This window comes from Mizuhopecten yessoensis, unplaced genomic scaffold (genome assembly GCF_002113885.1).
Source record: "Mizuhopecten yessoensis strain PY_sf001 unplaced genomic scaffold, ASM211388v2 scaffold6349, whole genome shotgun sequence".
NCBI lineage: Eukaryota > Metazoa > Mollusca > Bivalvia > Pectinida > Pectinidae > Mizuhopecten > Mizuhopecten yessoensis.
Window position 1 is genome coordinate 60824 of NW_018406505.1, and position 21828 is coordinate 82651.

Consider the following 21828-nt stretch of genomic DNA (forward strand, 5'->3'; position numbering starts at 1 on the left):
CGGTGAAACTGGGTGGGGGTGGCAGGGAGGGAGAAGAAAACAAGAATACCTAAAGTTTTCCTCGCTGTCTGTCCGAAGAAGTTTGTCAGCACTCTTGCGCCTTCATTCTTTCCTAGTTTTTAATCAAACTTCACATTATTGTAAAGAATTTAAATATCTTGGACAATTTCAAGGTAATCGGGGCAAGACAAGGTCACTATTACTATTTTAGAAAATCTTTGTCAGCACTCTAGTGCCTCATTCTTTCATGGATTTTAGTCAAACTTCACATTATTATAAAAAAAATCAATATATTGGACAAGTTCAAGTTTCAAGGTCCTCGGATCTAGGTTGAGGTCACTGTTGCATCTTAATAGATTGCGGGGGCCGGTAGGGGACATGTATTGCTTCAGCAATACTCAGTATGCTTGTTAATCTTCTTATTCTAACAAAAACGTACATTGGTGACTCTGTCGGCAGAAACAAGCCAATCATCGTTCCAGGTAAAGTACCCCACCTTATCAGTGATCCCGCTCTCCTAGGAACACAGAAGCTGATTGGTTATTTGGGTGGCTATTGAATAATTTAGAATGGGTAATTTAAATTACACATATATATGGTTATCGTGCCAGATAAAACTGAGAAAAGCAATTCACCAGCTAAACTCAAAACTGTAAAAACGTCAAGAACGGATTATGCAATGGTATCTTACCGGACAGCAACGCAGACGTTTTTCACAATAAAAAGTTTCATTTTTTTTCATTCTCTGGTCTTATATGAACGTGCATCAAAATCTCAATTAGCTGATGTACTATTTCATTTCCGAATAAATTTGAACAAGGTAGTGGTCACCATTTTTTGTTAACCAAAAAGTTCACCTAAATAAACAAGACCCGGGACTTACATACATAATGTACATGTTGCTGTAATATTTATGTTCAAATTAAGATATTGTCCATGGAATTGGATAAAGTCTGTGGTTAAGCATTCATATGACTATAAGTATTTTGAGGAAAATCATCTATTTACCAATTCGAGTCAAAATTTATCTCCGCTTTCGTCGTCATTGCATAACCAACATATGTAGATATATATATTTACCTGTAACTGTGATTTAGATTAGGTATACAAGTATACACCTCATCAGTGTACCTTCAGGAACTTGGATTGTTAAGTGCCCGGGGGCACGGACCCGGGCTGTTTGCCCGAGTCCAGAATCTGTTATTTCCTAATTAGTGTCACAAACTCAGGGTTATATTCAACTTGAAGCTTTAAGGCTCAGATACATCAGTGATATGAAATACAAAATAATTATAACATCATGAATGAAGCATAATCTTGTACATCGCATATATATATAGTACCACGGAATTAGATGTAATCTAAGTCCGTGATAGTACCTATAAATGGACAGTATAATTCTTTAAATTATTATAAAGTACAAGATAAATAAATTACCGGAAGATGGACAGCTCTTGTAAAATTACCTCACCTAAGTGTACTGTGGCTATCGGAAACAGATGATGTATAACCGTATATGTATACAGTATCTCTGGGAGTTGAATCAAATTTGAACACGGAATTAGGCAACAACCTTTCATGTCAAATAGTATTTTTCTTTTGGATTGGTCAAAGACGTATATATTACGTAATATGATATATATACGTCTCTGGATTGATGTATAAGAAGCGTAACGTAAGTCCTTTTAAGTGTCTATTTTATTTTTAAAATGGTTAATGACAACCTACTCGTCTTCATAATCAGAGATCTATTTCTGGAAAAATGTTATTCTAATTTATTTTCACATTTTATCAATTTTCTACTGTTAGATGAACCGACTTAAGCTTGTCCAAAACAGACTATCTCTGAGTTAATTAATTAATTGAAAGGACTGCGAATCATATACAATTAATATACTTTTTGAATTTCATAGTATTTGAGTATCTAATTTAACTGGAGTTTCTTCTCCAGCATTATTTCAAATATCTCAAACATAATATATTTACAAGCATGAAATTATACATAGACTTTCATTTACATAAAATAAGGACAACGTCTCTTTGATATCACGATCCCGAGACCTGGGCAATGCGGTGATACTTTGTTGATACCTCGTTATATTATAACAACAGAATACACAATGTGTCATCGTAGCAGATGGCTTTCAAATAAAAAAAAAAAATGAAATAATGCTTTGTTGAGATTAAACATTAAGTAATCTTAATCATGCAATTTTCATATCAAAATAACCGTACAATGGACCATAGAATAGTCCGATCAACATTACAAAAGGTTTTTTTTAGATATTATTAAGAAACATCTTGGACAGTACTTATCTTATCATTGTTTTAGAATTGATACTATTATGTCTAACAAAATTGAATAGCAAACATTTTAACTTATGTGTTTTGAAAAGTAATTTCAAATGTTCGAAATCTGCCCGTTCCTGTAAATCGCCTGACCGGGATCCTCACACCCAAACTAATATTGACAAACTTGAATCACCGTACCCCAAGTGTGTATGAAATGTCGGACCACTTAAAATTGCGCCCCTTTAGCTAGCAGATAGACGAAGAGATACACGTCTTACCATGTTTTACAATATTGTCAATAATAAAGTTGCTGTTGCAAAATCTGACAGACTTATTCCCCGTGTCATAAGTTCCAAATTCCTTTCTCCAAAACACTATCTAGAAAAGAAACTTTCTTCCCTCGAACTACTATCCGAGTGGAATAAACTCCCTCCTGATCCCTATCTAGCCTGGTTAACAAACTCTTTTAAATCAAACCTCTACCATCACTTTGCATAAAAAAAACTAAATTCCTCCTGTCAAAGCCTTTCCTCTCCGCATCTAAACCCTCCTCTGACATTAATCTTCAAATTGTTGAAGTTGGTCAGTACCCTTTTAGAAGTAGAACTCTGGTCATTTTGACAGACACTTCCACCTATAGGTCTAAACTTACTATATCTACCCAGGGGACGGGTGCTTCGAACAACATAACGGAGGAATTTCCGAACAATACTACTAATATTAATCCGAGTTTCTTATATACCGCTTGATCACAACCTAGTTCGTAGGTCGTTTCAAAGCGATTCATAAATTATTTTCCGTGGTTATAGGGCCTTTGCAACCAGCCAATATCTTTCTCAACTCCCTGGGGAGCATACAACCGCTGCTGCCATTTCGGCGCTCACAGCTAGCATTCTACAATTCTAGCACTGCCCAACCATGTCCTCATTTACAGCTGAGTAGACTGGAACAAGCTGAGTAAGGTATCTTGCTCTGTACTATACTACAACCACGGATTGTTATTTAAGTCCGTGACTCAGTACAACACAGTGCCGTGCCGTGACTCGAACCCGCAACCTTTCGGTCACGAGCCCGGCGTCCTACCTCTAGACTACCGTGTCTCCTAACAACAACAACATATGCGTTATGAATATCTAATAAAAAAAGTTTCTTGGATTCGTGGTTGTCGTTAAATAGTTGAAGTTAAAATTTCGCGGGATTTAATCCTTCATACTTTTCGATGTTTCTAATCTTTATGATATAGTCCGAAAAGTTCCGAACGAATTCAACTACTGCGCGTGCGTAGTAACACGTGTGTCAACATCCGCCAGCTGTCGCACATGGAGGAATTGCCAACTTGACAGGTCACAGATAATCGGGTGTGGTAAGTGTATTATCATTTTTTTAACGTTTAATTTGGAATATTTACCTTCGTTGACCAGTAAATAATGCGTAAAATTTATTCAAACGTATGATAATGCTCAATGAAATCTATAGTTCAGAAAATAATAAGCCGGCTTTATACTGACATTTCAGATACGGTAGACTTTGGATATTTTGACAATGTCTGATGTCTACCTGTACACGATGTCATTTTAATACCATGCAAACAAATATCAAATTTACTTTGATAAATATGCATTTTATTGAACGGAATGCTGAAGAGATGTGAAACTTTTTCATACAATTTTTCTTTGACTAAATATAAAATTGTTCGACAGCAATTATAAATTGTCATTTGATAGCTCATCATGACATTGGTTGTTCATGCTGAGTATAGTTAATAACGAAAGTCTTACGTGTCGTGTTGGATTGAAACCTCACGACACTCTCACCCTTTCTCCTATCTCACTTACTCCACATTGTAGAACAGACTGCCACAAATACTCTTTTTCCCCCCAGAACTATCCCAGACTGGAACAACCTCCCACCAGACCTGGTCTCATCTGATACTTTGGAAACCTTTATAAGTCGTCTCCCCTCTCTACAAAATAAGCTCTATTCTCACTCTCTTTTCATGTATATAAATACAACCCAAACATTGACATAATCTTCAACATGATTAAGTAGGTCTATTATCAGGTAGAAGTATACGAAGAACCTGGCGACTTGAGTATCTTTTTATGGGATTGCTTAGTGACCAACATGAAATAGACATATATCAAGACATATCATTACTATTGCAAAAAACTTTGTAGTATTGTCTTTGAAAAGTTTTAACACCCTTGAATTCACATAACTGTGTTTGAAAATTAAGTTATGATTTATATGTTTGGACTTCTTCTGGTGTGTAGGTAGCTGCAGGAACCATATAGCTACACTTTTCAATTCAATTAATTACCAAATGCACATTGCTACATAGTGTGTAGGCCTAGGTAGTATTTGATATTGTACAGAGTGAGAGATTAGAACACCTGGCAAAAATCATGTTTCCTATTAAATTTATGTAAATATAAACTTTATTTATTTTACAACAATTATGATGCAAGCTTTTCCAACTTATATTTATCACTCTTGTTGACCCGGATGAAAACACACAGATCTAGAGGTCTTAGTGTGGAAGGAAACGTGAGTACTCCGTTGAGACTAAAATAAAAAAAGTGTTTGGGTAGCTGACCTAACACCTGATCACACCTCAGCTGTCTTAGTGAAAGCCGAGTGAGTGTGCCACCCAACCCCCTCCATTGGTGATGTACTGCCGCAGATTTTAATTGTACATAGTCATGTCAACATCGCTTTACTAGCATTGTCTTATGTGCATTTCCCTTTAGCTCTGTGGTACCATAGCTGTCAAGTTAAACCTCCCTCATTACGAGGGAGACTCCCTCATTTTGACCGAAATTTATCACCAATCTCCCTCAAAACTCCCTCATTCAAGCCCAAACTCACACAAGCTCATAATGTACATCCTGTGATAAAATTATCTCCTTGTTACTGCAGGGTGTGTGTAATAATCATAGCAGGTGTGTCTGAATCAAATGAATGCTTTTTTGAGTTATTTTGATACATTAAAAAGGAGAAATAAATTGAGGAATGCATTTTCAGTCTGACACATTTCATGCACTTTCTCCCTCATTGGAAATGTAGAATGAGAGAGATCTCCCCCATTGGAAATGTAGAATGAGAGAGATCTCCCCCATTGGAGGTTTCAGAGGTTGACACCAATGCTGTACCGTTACTTTTCATTACTTCCACTCTGATGCATATACTTTGTGTAGAGAGAGTTGCATCTGCATCAGTTTCAGTCTGACACATTTCATGCACTTTCTCCCTCGTTGGAAATGTAGAATGAGAGAGATCTCCCCCATTACTTTTCATTACTTCCACTCTGATGCATATACTTTGTGTAGAGAGAGTTGCAGGCTGTAACAGTCTAAAAATGGACCCTCCATAACATTCCTAGCTTCAGAAGTCACATTTGGTATGAAAGAGTGGCTGACACTCTTACAAATGTAACAGAGGAGAAATGTACGACTAGACCAGGATTCAAACTGGGTTTCATCCTCGAAACTCTAGACAGACGCTCTACCAGTCAAGCTACCTGATCATCAGCAGTTGACCAGTCCAGTTCTGCTACATTCCTCCCTCTTTTTTCTAAGTCTCTAAGTTTCTAAGTATTCCTACATGTATTTCCTAAGATCTGATGATTTCAACCGAAAGAACAGCTCAAACAACAAAACGCAGCAAAGCTGCTGGACACCAGGTCTTTAGATGAAAATCACTTACTGACAGTCCAACAAACATGAGGAACACATCCTGCACACTTGAATTTATTCTTCAAATATTAATGGCATTAATTTTAACGTGCAAAATACTCTTTTCACGCTCAATATCCTCACATGTTGTACTATCATCACTCAGTAATTTTCCCAAGGCATGAAAATGTACAATTTTAACTGCATGTTAGCTGTCAACAACTTGGTAATAGTGTCATCTTCTGAGAGAGAAGATACAGTACAAGTTGTACGAAAAATACAATTTACAACAGCCCAAAACTTTTACAAAGATTTCATTTGATCACAGATCTAAGTCTGTGTTTTGATAATGCACTTTTAAATAAACTATCAACTGTCTTCTTGGTTGAAGTGTCAGTACGTACTAGCCAATTTTTAATTGAATTTTACATAAAATGTTAATATCTGGTGGAGGATACTTGTCAACGAAGTTGTTACCTCTTAGAGTTTTCTACAAAAACAAACTCTGCCATACTGCTAGTTTTCTGGTTGTTATTACATATTTGTTATAAACGGGTGAAATACGTATATAGTGCTTAACTGGAAAACCGTTAACAGGTTTTTTTATTACAATTTTTTAAAATAAGGCGACGCAAATATTGCTACATCAGAAAAGTACGGGAATATGTGGTGAACTATTTTACGCCAAGTTTAAATGACGTCACGCTTGACAACAATGCAGAGCGCCATTTTGAATGTGGTGATCAATGCGATTTGGATGTTGCTGCTTTTATCTGATAAGATTTCCAAACAAAATGATATCAATGGTGTAGTTTTGTAAATACCATATGTGTGTTGCAAAAGTTGAACAAAGCAGACACTTATTTTGCCGTCGCTTCATCTGAACTTGAAACGATAAATCTTTGCAGTGAAGAGAAAGTAACATTCTGATTGGACAATACTAAATATGATATCTTCACTTGTGAAGATTTAACATTTCGTATAGCTTTACTGCAGTGAAGATAAAAGATTTTATCAAACGGAGAATTCATGATATTTCATTGGTAAAATGTAATAAATATGGATATCGTAGGGGTTTACTATCATATTTTAGTAGATCGTATGCAGCGGCAATTTCCCAGAAGGCTTCACGCATGGGGATGCACCAGAAGTGGACAAAGTGTTTACAGATCTAACCCTGCAGCGCTTTGCGCCGCTTTTTGAAAAAATATCATTTAAAAGTGTTATTTTCCCTAGGGTGTACATACACACATTTCATTCATGCTTTTAAATATGAGCATGTGTAATCTTCCCCATGGAAACCTCATAAAGTTGGCAAGCATGTTACATGTACAATTATATGAAACATTGGCTAAAAAACAAATGTACATGCAGTTTGATATGTGAATCAGGAAATAAGAATCTACATGTTAAGGTGTAAAAAGTTGTTTACAGGTAATAACACATAATCATGTTGACTTTAAGATATGGTTTTTATCAGTACAAAAATGCCTGTGGTTGAAATAACATTTTGCTAAATAAAACAACTAATTTTCAATTTTTCCAAAGTAAATGAAATGTTACCTGATGGTTCAAACAAATTTGCATTTAACAATATGTATCTTTCAATATGTACCAAAAAACAGTATCTGTTTAAAAAATTACCTGAACCCCATACTTATCTTTTACTGACATTTTAGACTTATTAATGTTGGTGAATTTGAAGCTACTCTTGAGTAATACACTGAAATGCTTGCAGATCTATATATTTGATACAACTGATTGAATGTTTTTAAGGGACAAAACTCTGATACAAATCTACTAATCAGATGTGGAATATAGGATATACCCTTAACTTATTCACCCCTGAAAACACATTTGAACGCTTCCAATTCAAAGGTTGGAATAGTTCATTATGCAATTTCAGGGGTGAATGAGTTAGTTATTTATCTCTTAATATATTTCACTGAGTGTTATATCATTAAACAGTTTACTGCATGCAGTGAGCAAGGGTGAATGTTGTTCTTCAGGAAATCAGATTCGAAGGTGTGAGGGATGTGTTTAATGGGAGAGGCACTAATTACATTGACTATGGTACGGTATGTATGTAATAGAGTCTTATGAAAAAATAATCTATTTCTTCATCGTTTTAGGTCTCAAGACTTACATATCTGAAACAAGGCCACATAAAACAAGCAGGATTTGAAGACTTTATATAATTACTGAAATTAAAATGGAATTTATTTCCATAAATAACCCTATTTTAAGGAACGCACGACTTCTCCGGTCCCTACTTGTGCTGTGTTTTGTATGGAGTGTGATCGTGTTAGTGAGTGCAGAAGACTTCTACAAACTTCTAGACATACCCAGAAGTGCCACGACAAAGGAAATCAGGAAAGCTTTCAAAAAATTAGCAGTCACAAAACATCCAGATAAAAATCTGGTAAGTGAATTTTTGATTTTTGAAGTAAATATTCCTTATTTGCTAAAGGCTGAATACATTTTAGGATGTTTCTTTTTTCTTTTTACTGTTCTGTCATTTGATTATGTTAAATGAGACAATTTCAGCCCATTTGTACTTGATGCTGTAGGTTTTAATGTCAGTGATTATATCTTTCTGTGCATACGTCCATGCATCTGTAGTATAAAGCTTGTGTATGAGATAACCTGTAAACCCTGTCCTGATTCAGTTCATATTTACACCACGTTGACATTAACACAGGATAAGATTTTGGTGAGCATCAGTCAAGATTAAAATGTCAGAGGTCACACTTTGATAATTTTGAATGAAAAAGCTTGTGGACAAGATATCTTAAGCTCCCCTCATCAGTATACAAGATATCGTAAGCTCCCCTCATCAGTGTACAATATATCTTAAGCTCCCCTCATCAGTGTCCAAGATGTCTTAAGCTTTCCTCCTCAGTGTCCAAGACGTCTTAAGATCCCCTTATCAGTATACAAGATATCTTAAGATCCCTTCATCAGTGTACAATATGCCTTAAGCTCCCCTCATCAGTGGACAAGATATCTTAAAGCTCCCCTCATCAGTGTACAATATATCTTAAGCTCCCCTCATCAGTATACAAGATATCGTAAGCTCCCCTCATCAGTGTAAAAGATATCTTAAGATCCCCTCATCAATGTAAAAGATATCTTAAGCTCCCCTCATCAGTGTCCAAGATGTCTTAAGCTTTCCTCATCAGTGTACAAGATGTCTTAAGATCCCGTTATCAGTATACAAGATATCTTAAGCCCCCCTCATCAGTGTACAAGATATCTTAAGCTCCCCTAATCAGTGTACAAGATATCTTAAGATCCCTTCATCAGTGTACAAGATGTCTTAAGCTTTCCTCATCAGTGTACAAGATGTCTTAAGATCCCCTAATCAGTATACAAGATATCTTAAGATCCCTTCATCAGTGTACAAGATGTCTTAAGCTCTCCTCATCAGTGAACAAGTTTATTACACTCCCCTAATCAGTGTACAAGGTATCTTAAGATCCCCTCATCAGTATACAAGATATCTTAAGATCCCTACATCAGTGTACAAGATGTCTCAAGTTCCCCTCATGATCATCAGTGTACAAGCAATCTTAAGCTCTCCTCATCAGTGAACAAGTTTATTACACTCCCCTCATCAGTATACAAGATATCTTAAGCTCCCCTCCTCAGTGTACAAGATGTCTTAAGCTTTCCTCATCAGTGTACAAGATGGCTTAAACTCCCCTCATGATCATCAGTGTACAAGCCATCTTAAGCTCTCCTCATCAGTGAACAAGTTTATTACACTCCCCTCATCAGTGTACAAGATATCTTAAGCTCCCCTCCTCAGTGTACAAGCCATCTTAAGCTCTCCTCATCAGTGAGCAAGTTTATTACACTCCTCTCATCAGTGTACAAGATATCTTAAGTTTCCCTCCTCAGTGTACAAGATATCTGAAGCTACCTTCCTCAGTGTACAAGATATCTTCAATTTCCCTCCTCAGTTTACAAGATATCTTAAGCTCCCCTCCTCAGTGTACTAGATATTTTAAGTTCCCCACATCAGTGTACAAGATATCTTAAGCTTTCCTCATCAGTGTACAAGATATCTTAAGCTCCCCTNAGATCCCCTCATCAGTATACAAGATATCTTAAGCTCCCCTCCTCAGTGTACAAGATGTCTTAAGCTTTCCTCATCAGTGTACAAGATGTCTTAAGCTCCCCTCATGATCATCAGTGTACAAGCCATCTTAAGCTCTCCTCATCAGTGAACAAGTTTATTACAGTGTAAAAGCCATCTTAAGCTCTCCCCATCATTGAGCAAGTTTATCACACTCCCCTTATCAGTGTACTAGATATCTTAAGCTCCCCTCATCAATGTACAAGATATCTTATGCCTCCTCATCAGATTTTTGTCTATAAATACTTCAGTATGGTAACTTCAAGATCTTCACTTTGTAGATGTTTTTGTCATCCTCATTCAAGGTTAAAGGGTCAGAGGATGTTCGACCATTTTTGAAATAAACAGCTTGTGTATAATGTTTTGTAAACTCCACATCATGCTTAGTACCATTATATATCTTAAAACCATATCATGGTAACATAATATTCTCTGCCTGATTAGGTTAAGTTGTCATTGGTCAAAATGAAAGGGTCAAATGTCACATTTCACCACTTTTTCGATTGGCATGTCTAAAAGCCTCAGCTTATCCTTAGCAATCATGTGTGTGAGAAAAGGCAAACAACAGTCTATATTTTTCTTGTTAAAGAGTTTTATGAAGAACTAATAGTGAAATATTAATATGATCTGAAATTAAGGATACTTTTTGACGTCAATAATAATCTCCAAACGTTGGAACAGCCATTCTTGTTCCATTCTTGTTAAATTTCATTGTAAATAGAGGTTTCAATAAAGACCACTATTTTCCGACCTACTCTGCTTGCTGTGGGTGAACACAATGTTTTCGATTTTAGACAGAACCATGTGCTTGCTTTTAGACATACATTGTAGCAAGCCAACATCATTATTTCATATTTCTTTCATATTTCACCAAACATCTCATTTTGCACTCATTTATTGCTGAAGCCCTTAGCTTGGTGAAAGATATATATGCACTTGCAATTATGCTATCTGAGACGTCTGATGAATTCATATGTGGTATTGCCTATGTACGAACTAAATGATATCAATTTGAATTACAGGATGACCCTGATGCTCATGATCAATTTTTGAAAATAACACGGGCATATGAAGTCCTGAAAGATGATGATTTGAGGAAGAAGTATGACACTCATGGGGAGGAAGGTCTGAAGGAAGATTTCCATGGCGGCAGGCGTTACGAAAGCTGGAAGTTCTACCAGGAGGAATTCGGTAAATAGAATCAAATTTCAGGGATATCTAGTCACTATGACCAAGGAACCATTGGCTCTGGAGATGCCATTGGCACATGATTTGGTTAATGATTGGACATTTTTAGCCCACCATCATCTGATGGTGGGCTATTCAAATCACCCTGCGTCCGTGGTCCGTCCGTCGTCCGTCGTCCGTCGTCCGTCCGTAAACAATTATTGTTATCGGTATTTCTCAAGAAGTGCCAGAGGGATCTTTCTCAAATTTTATATGCAGGTTCCCCTTGGTCCTTAGCTGTGCAGGGCAACTTTTGAGACTGATCGGATAAACAACATGGCCGACAGGCAGCCATCTTGGATTTTGATAGTGAAAGTTTGTTATCGCTATTTCTCAAGAAGTACCAGAGGGATCTTTCTCAAATTTTATATGTAGGTTCCCCTTGGTCCTTAGCTGTGCAGGGCAACTTTTGAGACTGATCGGATAAACAACATGGCCGACAGGCAGCCATCTTGGATTTTGATAGTGTAGGTTTGTTACCGCTATTTCTCCGGAAGAACTAGAGGGATCTTTCTTAAATTTTATATGTAGGTTCCCCTTGGTCCTAGCTGTGCAGGGCAATTTTAGAGACTGATCGGATAAACAACATGGCCGACAGGCAGCCATCTTGGATTTTGATAGTGAAAGTTTGTTATCGCTATTTCTCAGGAAGTACGGGAGGGATCTTTCTCAAATTTTAAATGTAGGTTCCCCTTGATCCCTCGTTGTGTATGTTATATTTTGAGACTGATCATAAAAACAAAATGGATTAAAAGAAGAACTAAACAGATCTTTCTCATATTGCAATGATCGATTCTATTTCTTTCACATTAAGTACTGTACTAGTAAATATGTGAAATGACAAACTCACTTTGAAGGTTGGCTTTCATACACATCAGTATTAAGTTTAGATCAAAAGTTACCTCAAGGTGCATTTACTGTTAACATGACTCGATCAAACAGATAAGAGGAAAGAAGAGAAAAGATCGAACTGACAAAGAACTAATGAAGATGGTACAAAGGTGGGCGCCAAGATCCCTCTGGGATCTTTTGAAGGCATTAAGAGGTTCAGAGACTGTTTTTAATATCCATCGTTGATGTTTGTAAATAAGTGGCATCAAAAGTGATTTTTTTCTACCAATGCAGAGCTCTAAGAGGCACCTATTGTTTTGTTGCCATGGCAACTAAAAATTCACAATGATAACCAATAGTCTCATAATTAGTCATCAATCACACTGGCAACTGTAACGTGTCCCCTCTCATTCCTTCGCATCCCATCCCGATTCAATGTAAACACTTGGCAACTTCATTCTTTCACAGATTTTTGTCAAACCTTATACGAAGGTCAAGTATGAGTATACGTCGAACATCCTTGTGTTTCAGGGTTTCAAGGTCAAAGCCAAGGTCACGGTTGCTATATTCATGTCTTACAGACATTTTCTAGTTTATTTCATTTTTGTTAAACATAATAACTTTCATTAAGTACAAATGTTGTGGCCCATATACTATAATGAAACTCCTAAATTCTTCTTTTCCCCTTTTTGGCATCCGTTTTTTCAAAAGTCACTTTAAGTCCAATGATGCCGTTACAAATTGACCAAATGGTTACTTATCATGAAGAAATATGGCTACTGAGTTTTNCAGCGTCCGGCGTCCGGCGTCCGTCAACTTTACACTACTAGTCATGAACCACTGAGTGGATTNGATATCTTAAAGGCAATGGGCAGAATTAATTAGGTATGATTAACCATTAATGTATTACAAGAAACAGTGATTTTTTTAGGACTCATAAACATTTGAAAAGATACCCAGGATTTGTCTGAAAAGATATCCAGGATTTGTCTGAAAAAGAGTTGTCAAAAAAGGTGTAGAAATGATCTTTAAGGGCAGATGTTCATGTCACCTGTACTGCCCCCATTTCTATCGGACACTTTAAGGAACCCTGTCCCTCCGCTGTCAAAATACTAGAGAATTCCACTATATTACAATAGCCTCCCATTGATTTTGTTTTTCCGATATAACGTTAATTAGTGCTAGGGCAAGTGGTCTAGGATACTTCCGTTGACTATGTTACAGAGTTGGTTAGAGCGACAGTTTTATGATCTTATTGAGGTTGAGGGTTTCAATCCTGAGCTGCTTTCATTTATCGCGGTCCAAATGGTTGAACCAGTTGGACCAGAGTTGTTCGTTTATGAAATGATATAGGGTCGGACCTAGTAAAATCTGATGCTGCCTTCAGGCAAGCCTTGACAAAGCCGTGCAAGGCCTCCATAAACATTTGCAGGTCCGCCAAGATTTATACCTGAAAATGTTACTTTTAAAAACAGACAAACTGGTTGTTCCGCATAAATGAACAAGCCCCTGATCTAGCTCCATTGTACTTTTATATTCAGTACTCTGTTGTGGATTTTTCTTGTTTTCATTTTATCCCTACTATTTTTTTTCATAAAATTCCTGCAATGTATCATTTTCTTGTCAGAAATGATTAATTGAGCTATTGTCCTGCCAATAAAAATGGTTTGTATGTACAGTTTCTGTCAGTGGTACAGGGATCCTTAATCACAGCTGGTAGACTATGTGAACGGTAGCTATATATATATATACATGTATAGTGTGTGCTCAGGATGAATCCAGAACATAGGATGATTGTCCTCAACACATTGTATCATTGTGATGTACAAGGCGACAGCTGGTGTAGTAAGAAGCAATATGTATAAGCCTTGTGGCTTGCTTGTGTCTGTATATATTTACTGTACAGGGACGTAGCTGAGGTACTTATAAGACTTAGTCCTGTGATCTGACTATAATCTGTTGAAGAGTTACAATCTATCCGTCGTTACACTGAGTCCTGTGACTATAATCTGTTGAAGTGTTACAATCTATCAGTCGTTACTCTGAGTCCTGTGACTATAATCTGTCGAAGAGTTACAATCTATCAGTCGTTACTCTGAGTCCTGTGACTATAATCTGTTGAAGAGTTACAATCAATCAGTCATTACTCTGAGTCCTGTGACTATAATCTGTAGAAGAGTTACGATCTATCAGTCGTAACCTAGTCCTGTGACTATAATCTGTTGAAGAGTTACAATCTATCAGTCATTACTCTGAGTCCTGTGACTATAATCTGTAGAAGAGTTACGATCTATCAGTCGTAACCTAGTCCTGTGACTATAATCTGTTGAAGAGTTACAATCAATCAGTCATTACTCTGAGTCCTGTGACTATAATCTGTAGAAGAGTTACGATCTATCAGTCGTAACCTAGTCCTGTGACTATAATCTGTTGAAGAGTTACAATCAATCAGTCATTACTCTGAGTCCTGTGACTATAATCTGTAGAAGAGTTACGATCTATCAGTTGTAACCGAGTCCTGTGACTATAATCTGTTGAAGAGTTACAATCAATCAGTCATTACTCTGAGTCCTGTGACTATAATCTGTAGAAGAGTTACGATCTATCAGTTGTAACCGAGTCCTGTGACTATAATCTGTTGAAGAGTTACAATCAATCAGTCATTACTCTGAGTCCTGTGACTATAATCTGTAGAAGAGTTACGATCTATCAGTCGTTACACTGAGTCCTGCGACTATAATCTGCTGAAGAGTCACAATCTATCAGTAATTACTCTGAGTCTTGTGACTATAATCTGTTGAAGAGTTACGATCTATCAGTCGTTACACTGAGTCCTGTGACTATACTCTGCTGAAGAGTCACAATCTATCAGTAATTACTCTGAGTCTTGTGACTATAATCTGTTGAAGAGTTACAATCTATCCGTAGTTACACTGAGTCCTGTGACTATAATCTGTTGAAGTGTTACAATCTATCCGTCGTTACTCTGAGTCCTGTGACTATAATCTGTTGAAGAGTTACGGTCTATCAGTCATTACTCTGACTCCTGTGCCTATAATCTGTTGAAGAGTTACGATCTATCAGTCGTTACACTGAGTCCTGCGACTATAATCTGCTGAAGAGTCACAATCTATCAGTAATTACTCTGAGTCTTGTGACTATAATCTGTTGAAGAGTTACAATCTATCAGTCGTTACTCTGAGTCCTGTGACTATAATCTGTTGAAGAGTTACAATCTATCAGTCATTACTCTGAGTCCTGTGACTATAATCTGTAGAAGAGTTACGATCTATCAGTCGTAACCTAGTCCTGTGACTATAATCTGTTGAAGAGTTACAATCAATGTACAGACATTATAATCAGGATCAAGAAATTAAAATCAATGTTGAATTAATTAATTCCTTCCTGGTCAATCAGAGACTTTTGATAAGCGGCTTAATATCATATGTTATTTACCAGGTAATTCTTTTGTAGCAAAATCTAAACTATTGTAGAAGTACAGGTGGGTGGAGATCCAACGTCCAGTCAATGGTAGTTTTCATAAAGATCAGCAGAGTTCAGCATATCACAGTTGATGGATTCTTTGAATAGAATTCACTTACTGTACAATGTAAGTCTGGCCGTAGAAGTATATCAATAACTAGAAGAAATGACCATGACAATATCAACTGCGATATCAGCAAGTTTGATCCAGTGCTGTAGAAGTGTGTATATTAATGTTTGATCCAGTGCTGTAGAAGTGTGTATATTAATGTTTGATCCAGTGCTGTAGAAGTGTGTATATTAATGTTTGATCCAGTGCTGTAGAAGTGTGTATATTTGGGCAGTCAAAATGTTTTGCAATGTACTATAAATAAAATATTGATGCAAGTATAAATCAGCACATCAACTCATCCCAGGAAACTTTTGATAAAAAACTGTCAACTGTTGCCGTGTCAATTCAATTGAGAATCACCCATCCAGTGAATGAAAACTGATTCTAGGTCGTTTCCTTATAAGCATCCCACATCTGAAGTCACTTTCCCATTTCTCTGTCTGTTTCATATATTTATATTTCCACTGCAAGTTCCTCCATAAGCATTACAACAAGAAATTGCGTTCATAGGGCTATGAATGCAATTGGATCAGCATCATTTTGAAGTTTCACCTTCTGCCTCCATTAACATTGGGACAACCATTAGAAGCAAACACTTTGGTGACATTAGGCTGTAACTGTTTCAGGAATCGCGTTAGCAATGATGACACAGGCACTTCAATATTGAAAATATAAGGAGATATTTTTGTTTAGGCCAGTAATAACTACAAATTAAGAATGTAAATATAAGGATTGAATGGCATTTTTTCAATGTTCATGCCTGTATGAAATTGAAAAAGGTGTCGTTTAATCCTTACATAAACCCAGACAAATTACCACTGGGTACCATGGTAGGTGTACATTAACAGATCTTCATCTGTAAAATATAATGGAATGACATTTTCCACCCAGCCCTCCGTACATCTGTGTATCTGTTCTGTATTACAGGTATCTATGACGACGACAAGGAGATTATAACATTGAGCAGGTCAGATTTCGGTGAGTTGAGGTTGAAACATAATATTATATGTAATAGTATCATCACTTTTCCTTTCAATTGATAAAAAAAAAAATATCAACTCAAATTATTTTTCAATAACAATTTTTGTTGTTAAAATAAGGGAATTAAATTTGCATGGAGAGAACAAATTAATTGATATTAATATGTAATGGGTATTTTCATAAATGTCATATTCACAACTGTTATCTTTGACAATTTTATTTCATGTTTACAAAACTGGGTTAAAGTAATGAGTGTATTATATTTCATGGCTTGCAGTAAGTCAGTAATGATCCTTAAATCCAAACTTACAGAAAACGGTTGTGTGTTTCTATGTTTGTTTATTGTTTACAGAACAGTCTGTGGAGGGTACAGACGATGTGTGGTTTGTCAACTTCTATTCTTCTGGCTGCAGCCACTGTCACGACTTGGCACCTCATGTATGTTTCTAAATTAGTCAAGGCCATCATTTATAATCAGGGTCATTCATTTTAATTCATTCACCCCTGAAACACATTTAGACTCTTCCAATTCAAAGGTTGGAATAGTTCATTATGAAATTTCAGGGGTTAAGAGTGAAGGAACAATGGTGACTTCTTGAAGCTTTGTTCTATAATTTGTTCACTTACATACATAAACCAACACTAAATTTTGATGGAGATGATCAATAACTTTCATCTTAAGGTTTCCCCCAAATTAACAAATCAAAAATAAATATTTGAAAACATGTTCAGAGGTTTGATAAATGTTGACCCAGAGGCCAGGAGTTAGACCTGTGTTTACCATCAGAGATCAAAAACTGTCAAATGCCCAAGATCTCATGGCCAACTGAGGCTGATAGGTCATTGTTTCTTCATCAAGGTCATTGTTTGCTACTTACAGGTGTAGAGTAATTGTTTCTCATTTTAAATCATTATTTCGTAGACAAAGTAGTTGTTTCTTAGACAAGGTCATTTTTTCTGAATCAAGGTCAACATTTCTCTATCAATCAGGGCATTGTTTCATAAATAGATTGTAACATGTTTTATGCGAAAAAACAACTGAAGCATCTGGACACTGATAGATGTCATTAAGTTTATATGGTTTTAGTTTGTTTATGCAATGGCTAGAGGCTAAGGTCAATGAATCACCTTTGAGTTGGAAGGAGTGATTCAGTGTTTATGTTTTTGTTTACAGTGGCGAGAAGTTGCCCGAGAGTTGGAGGGGGTTATCAGAATCGGAGCCGTGAATTGTCAAGATGATTGGCAGCTGTGTAGGATGCAGGGAATCCGATCCTACCCATCTCTCATCATGTACCCAGCGGTAATGTCAAAGTTGTCTCCCCTATATAAAGAAATAAAACAAAAATATTTAATAGAGAAAAGATTAGCATAAAAAGTCATCAAATATGAACATATTGTTTTAATTCTAAATTCTTAATTCTAGATATGTAAGTTATACAAACAAATGTTTTCCTTTGCCATCCGTAATGAGGGTGAATTTATCATAGGAGCGAACACTAGTAAACAAAATATCAAACATAGGGATGAAACGAGAAGGGCGAAATTACCACTTGGTGAACCGCCGAATACATATTTTACCAGCTTAGGGCAATAGTTTGACTGGGCGAAGGTTTCCCGTTATAACAGTAATTCTGTAAAAATCGAGCCAGTTTTAATCCCAGTAGATATATAATCCAGTCAAAACATTGAACATGAGGTTTAGATGTATTTCAATTTGCCTTGTAAAATACCTTTACAGAAAGAGAAGTATCACGGTGAGAGGATGACTAGAGCCATGGTGAAGTACGCTCTGAAACAGGTCAAGGCCACGGTGGTCGATCTGTGGTCAGGAAACTTTGACAGTTTGGTCAATAACCCTGACAATGACCGACCCTGGCTCATCACATTCTGTGGCGATGGGGGAGGTAAGGATATATAGAGCATTACATTTTGAATTTATGGGGAGGTGAGGTTAAATGGAGCATTACATTTTGAATTTATGGGGAGGGGAGGATGTATGGGGTATTACATTCAGTCTGTGTTGATGGGGGAGGTAAGGATATATGGAGCATTGCATTTTGAATTGATGGGAAGATGAGGATGTATGGGGTATTACATTCAATCAGTGGTGAGGGGGGAGGTAAGGTTATATGGGGCATTACATTTTGAATTCATGGGGAGGTGAGAATGTATGGGGTATTGCATTCAATCTGTGTAAATGGGGGAGGTAAGGATATATGGAGCATTACATTTTGGATTGATGGGGAGGTGAGGATGTTTGGGGTATTACATTTAATCCGTGGTGAGGGGGGAGGTAAGGGCATGTAGATACTCACTTTCAGTTGTGATGGGAAAGGTATGAGGTTTAATTTCATGCCTTGTAAGATTTCTATTTGGTATGTAAAGTGTGAATAATTTGCTACAGTGTCAATTTTATCCTTTTTACTCGCCATAATGAGGGCAAATTCAATATTTTAGGTAATACCCGTACACATCTGTTAAACACAGTATTTCCACGTTGAAAGGGTGAAGTCGGCTCTTGGGTGAAACTAGATTTTACTAAGGGAGAATATTTGACATTAGTTTCCCTACAATCTGTAAGCTATAATAAGATATTGTTACCCTGACTATAAGGCCAAACAAACAAATATGTGTGTTTCCTGTAACTTGTTTGAAAAATGTAGGGTAGGTAATAAATTTCATTTAAAAAAATAATTTTATGTGGTTTATATAGGAGAGTAATCTTTATGTTAACAGTGATTCTATGTTAATAGCCTAAAACATTAAGGGTCGACACTAAAAATTAGGGTAGGTAGCTAGGGTTACCAAAAAAGTGGGAATTCTTTTTTGGTTGGCAGAAGCTAAAATAGGGAGAGAAAAGTTGTTCACACACAAACGTTGTTGATTTATTTACAGACTGTTTGACAAAGAGCGCATGCATCAAGCTGGCAGCCATGTTGGTAAGTGTCACACTTTCAAACACAACTTTCTTGTCATATATCCCAAAGCTCTTTCATACCTGAAGTTCTTTTTAGTGTACATGTGAACCACAAGAATTATTAAAACACACTATTTTATTGAGGCCAGATGGGGCCCTTTGGACCAGACCTGGGTTTGTTGATACGTTACGGCGTTGGCAGTACTATAGTGTTGACATCAGTTAGGAGATACACTGTACAGTTAAACTTTGATGTTTCAAACGTTGTGAGACAATCACGGGAAAATTCTACACATCAAAACTTTGACTCTCAAATGTTGAACTTAATTCAAACATCTTTGAGATCCTGTATATAGTGCACAACACTGAATGTGATTGTTAAGGGACGGAACACAAGGCAGGAAATTTAATTTGAAATATGTAAATATTGGATTTAATGAAATTAGAAAAAAAATTGTATTTACATATTGTGGTTTGTATGTTTAGGTGTTAAAATGACCCAATTACATTTTAAATGTTTTCTCTCACATGCAATTAATCTACTTCAATTTATTAGTTGGAAATGTTTTCCTAAAGATCTGATCTGGATTGTAGTTGGAAACGGTGTGAAACTCAACTCATAAATGTTAAAGGACTTTGCCATAAATTTGACACATCAAGAAATTTGAGAAAGTTTTATTTATTGAAGTTTGCCTGTAACTGAGTGGTGTTCCCCAGCTGAGCACGTGCTTAAAGTCTGATAAAATACCATAAATGGTATCATGTGGTTCAAAGCCTTCCATAGCTTATGTTTATCATTATATTACCCAACGACTCTAAATAGAATTAATCTTACTGTGACAGAGGTCATTATTTTTTCATTGCCTCTGCCAGAAGTCGAACCAAGGACTTCTGGCTTACTAGTCTTACACTCTACTGAATGAGCTAGAGATATTCTCCCTAGCCGAGTCTGTAGGAGGCAGATTGTTTATTACCAAGGTGACATACTTACTGGGTATAAGATTTATTTCAATTTATCTTATCTGTGTTGTATTGGATCTTATGCATCTTTTCTGCTGCCCACCAGTGCTATTGGAGGAGACTGTCAAACGTTCGTCAGTCCCCACCAGTGCTATTGGAGGAGACTGTCAAACTTTCGTTAGTCCCTACCAGTACTAATGGAGGAGACTGTCAAACTATCGTCAGTCCCTACCAGTACTATTGGAGGAGACTGTCAAACTTTCGTCAGTCCCTTCCAGTACTATTGGAGGAGACTGTCAAACTTTCGTCAGTCCCTACCAGTGCTATTGGAGGAGACTGTCAAGCTTTTGTCAGTCCCCACCAGGACTATTGGAGGAGACTGTCAAACTTTCATCAGTCCCCACCAGTACTATTGGAGGAGACTGTCAAACTATCGTCAGTCCCCACCAGTACTATTGGAGGAGACTGTCAAACTTTCGTCAGTCCCTTCCAGTACTATTGGAGGAGACTGTCAAACTTTCGTCAGTCCCTACCAGTACTATTGGAGGAGACTGTCAAACTTTCGTCAGTCCCCACCAGTACTATTGGAGGAGACTGTCAAACTTTCGTCAGTCCCCACCAGTACTATTGGAGGAGACTGTCAAACTTTCGTCAGTCCCCACCAGTACTATTGGAGGAGACTGTCAAACTTTCGTCAGTCCCCACCAGTACTATTGGAGGAGACTGTCAAACTTTCGTCAGTCCCCACCAGTACTATTGGAGGAGACTGTCAAACTTTCGTCAGTCCCCACCAGTACTATTGGAGGAGACTGTCAAACTTTCGTCAGTCCCCACCAGTACTATTGGAGGAGACTGTCAAACTTTCGTCAGTCCCCACCAGTACTATTGGAGGAGACTGTCAAACTTTCGTCAGTCCCCACCAGTACTATTGGAGGAGACTGTCAAACTTTCGTCAGTCCCCACCAGTACTATTGGAGGAGACTGTCAAACTTTCGTCAGTCCCCACCAGTACTATTGGAGGAGACTGTCAAACTTTCGTCAGTCCCCACCAGTACTATTGGAGGAGACTGTCAAACTTTCGTCAGTCCCCACCAGTACTATTGGAGGAGACTGTCAAACTTTCGTCAGTCCCCACCAGTACTATTGGAGGAGACTGTCAAACTTTCGTCAGTCCCCACCAGTACTATTGGAGGAGACTGTCAAACTTTCG

The 21828-nt window shown here is 37.1% G+C and overlaps 1 protein-coding gene across 1 annotated transcript in view; it reads left to right on the plus strand.

The window, feature by feature from the left end:
- Positions 1 to 3589: 3589 nt before the first annotated feature.
- The window catches only part of LOC110451968 (dnaJ homolog subfamily C member 10-like), a 57859-nt gene continuing 39620 nt past the window's right edge, over positions 3590 to 21828 (plus strand). The window contains exons 1-8 of the mRNA XM_021500206.1: positions 3590 to 3655; positions 8099 to 8388; positions 11130 to 11298; positions 16688 to 16738; positions 17094 to 17179; positions 17916 to 18041; positions 18480 to 18645; positions 19637 to 19680. Coding sequence (XP_021355881.1) covers positions 8179 to 8388; positions 11130 to 11298; positions 16688 to 16738; positions 17094 to 17179; positions 17916 to 18041; positions 18480 to 18645; positions 19637 to 19680 — 852 coding nt within the window. The 5' untranslated portion in view covers positions 3590 to 3655; positions 8099 to 8178. The remainder of the gene's footprint in view (positions 3656 to 8098; positions 8389 to 11129; positions 11299 to 16687; positions 16739 to 17093; positions 17180 to 17915; positions 18042 to 18479; positions 18646 to 19636; positions 19681 to 21828) is intronic.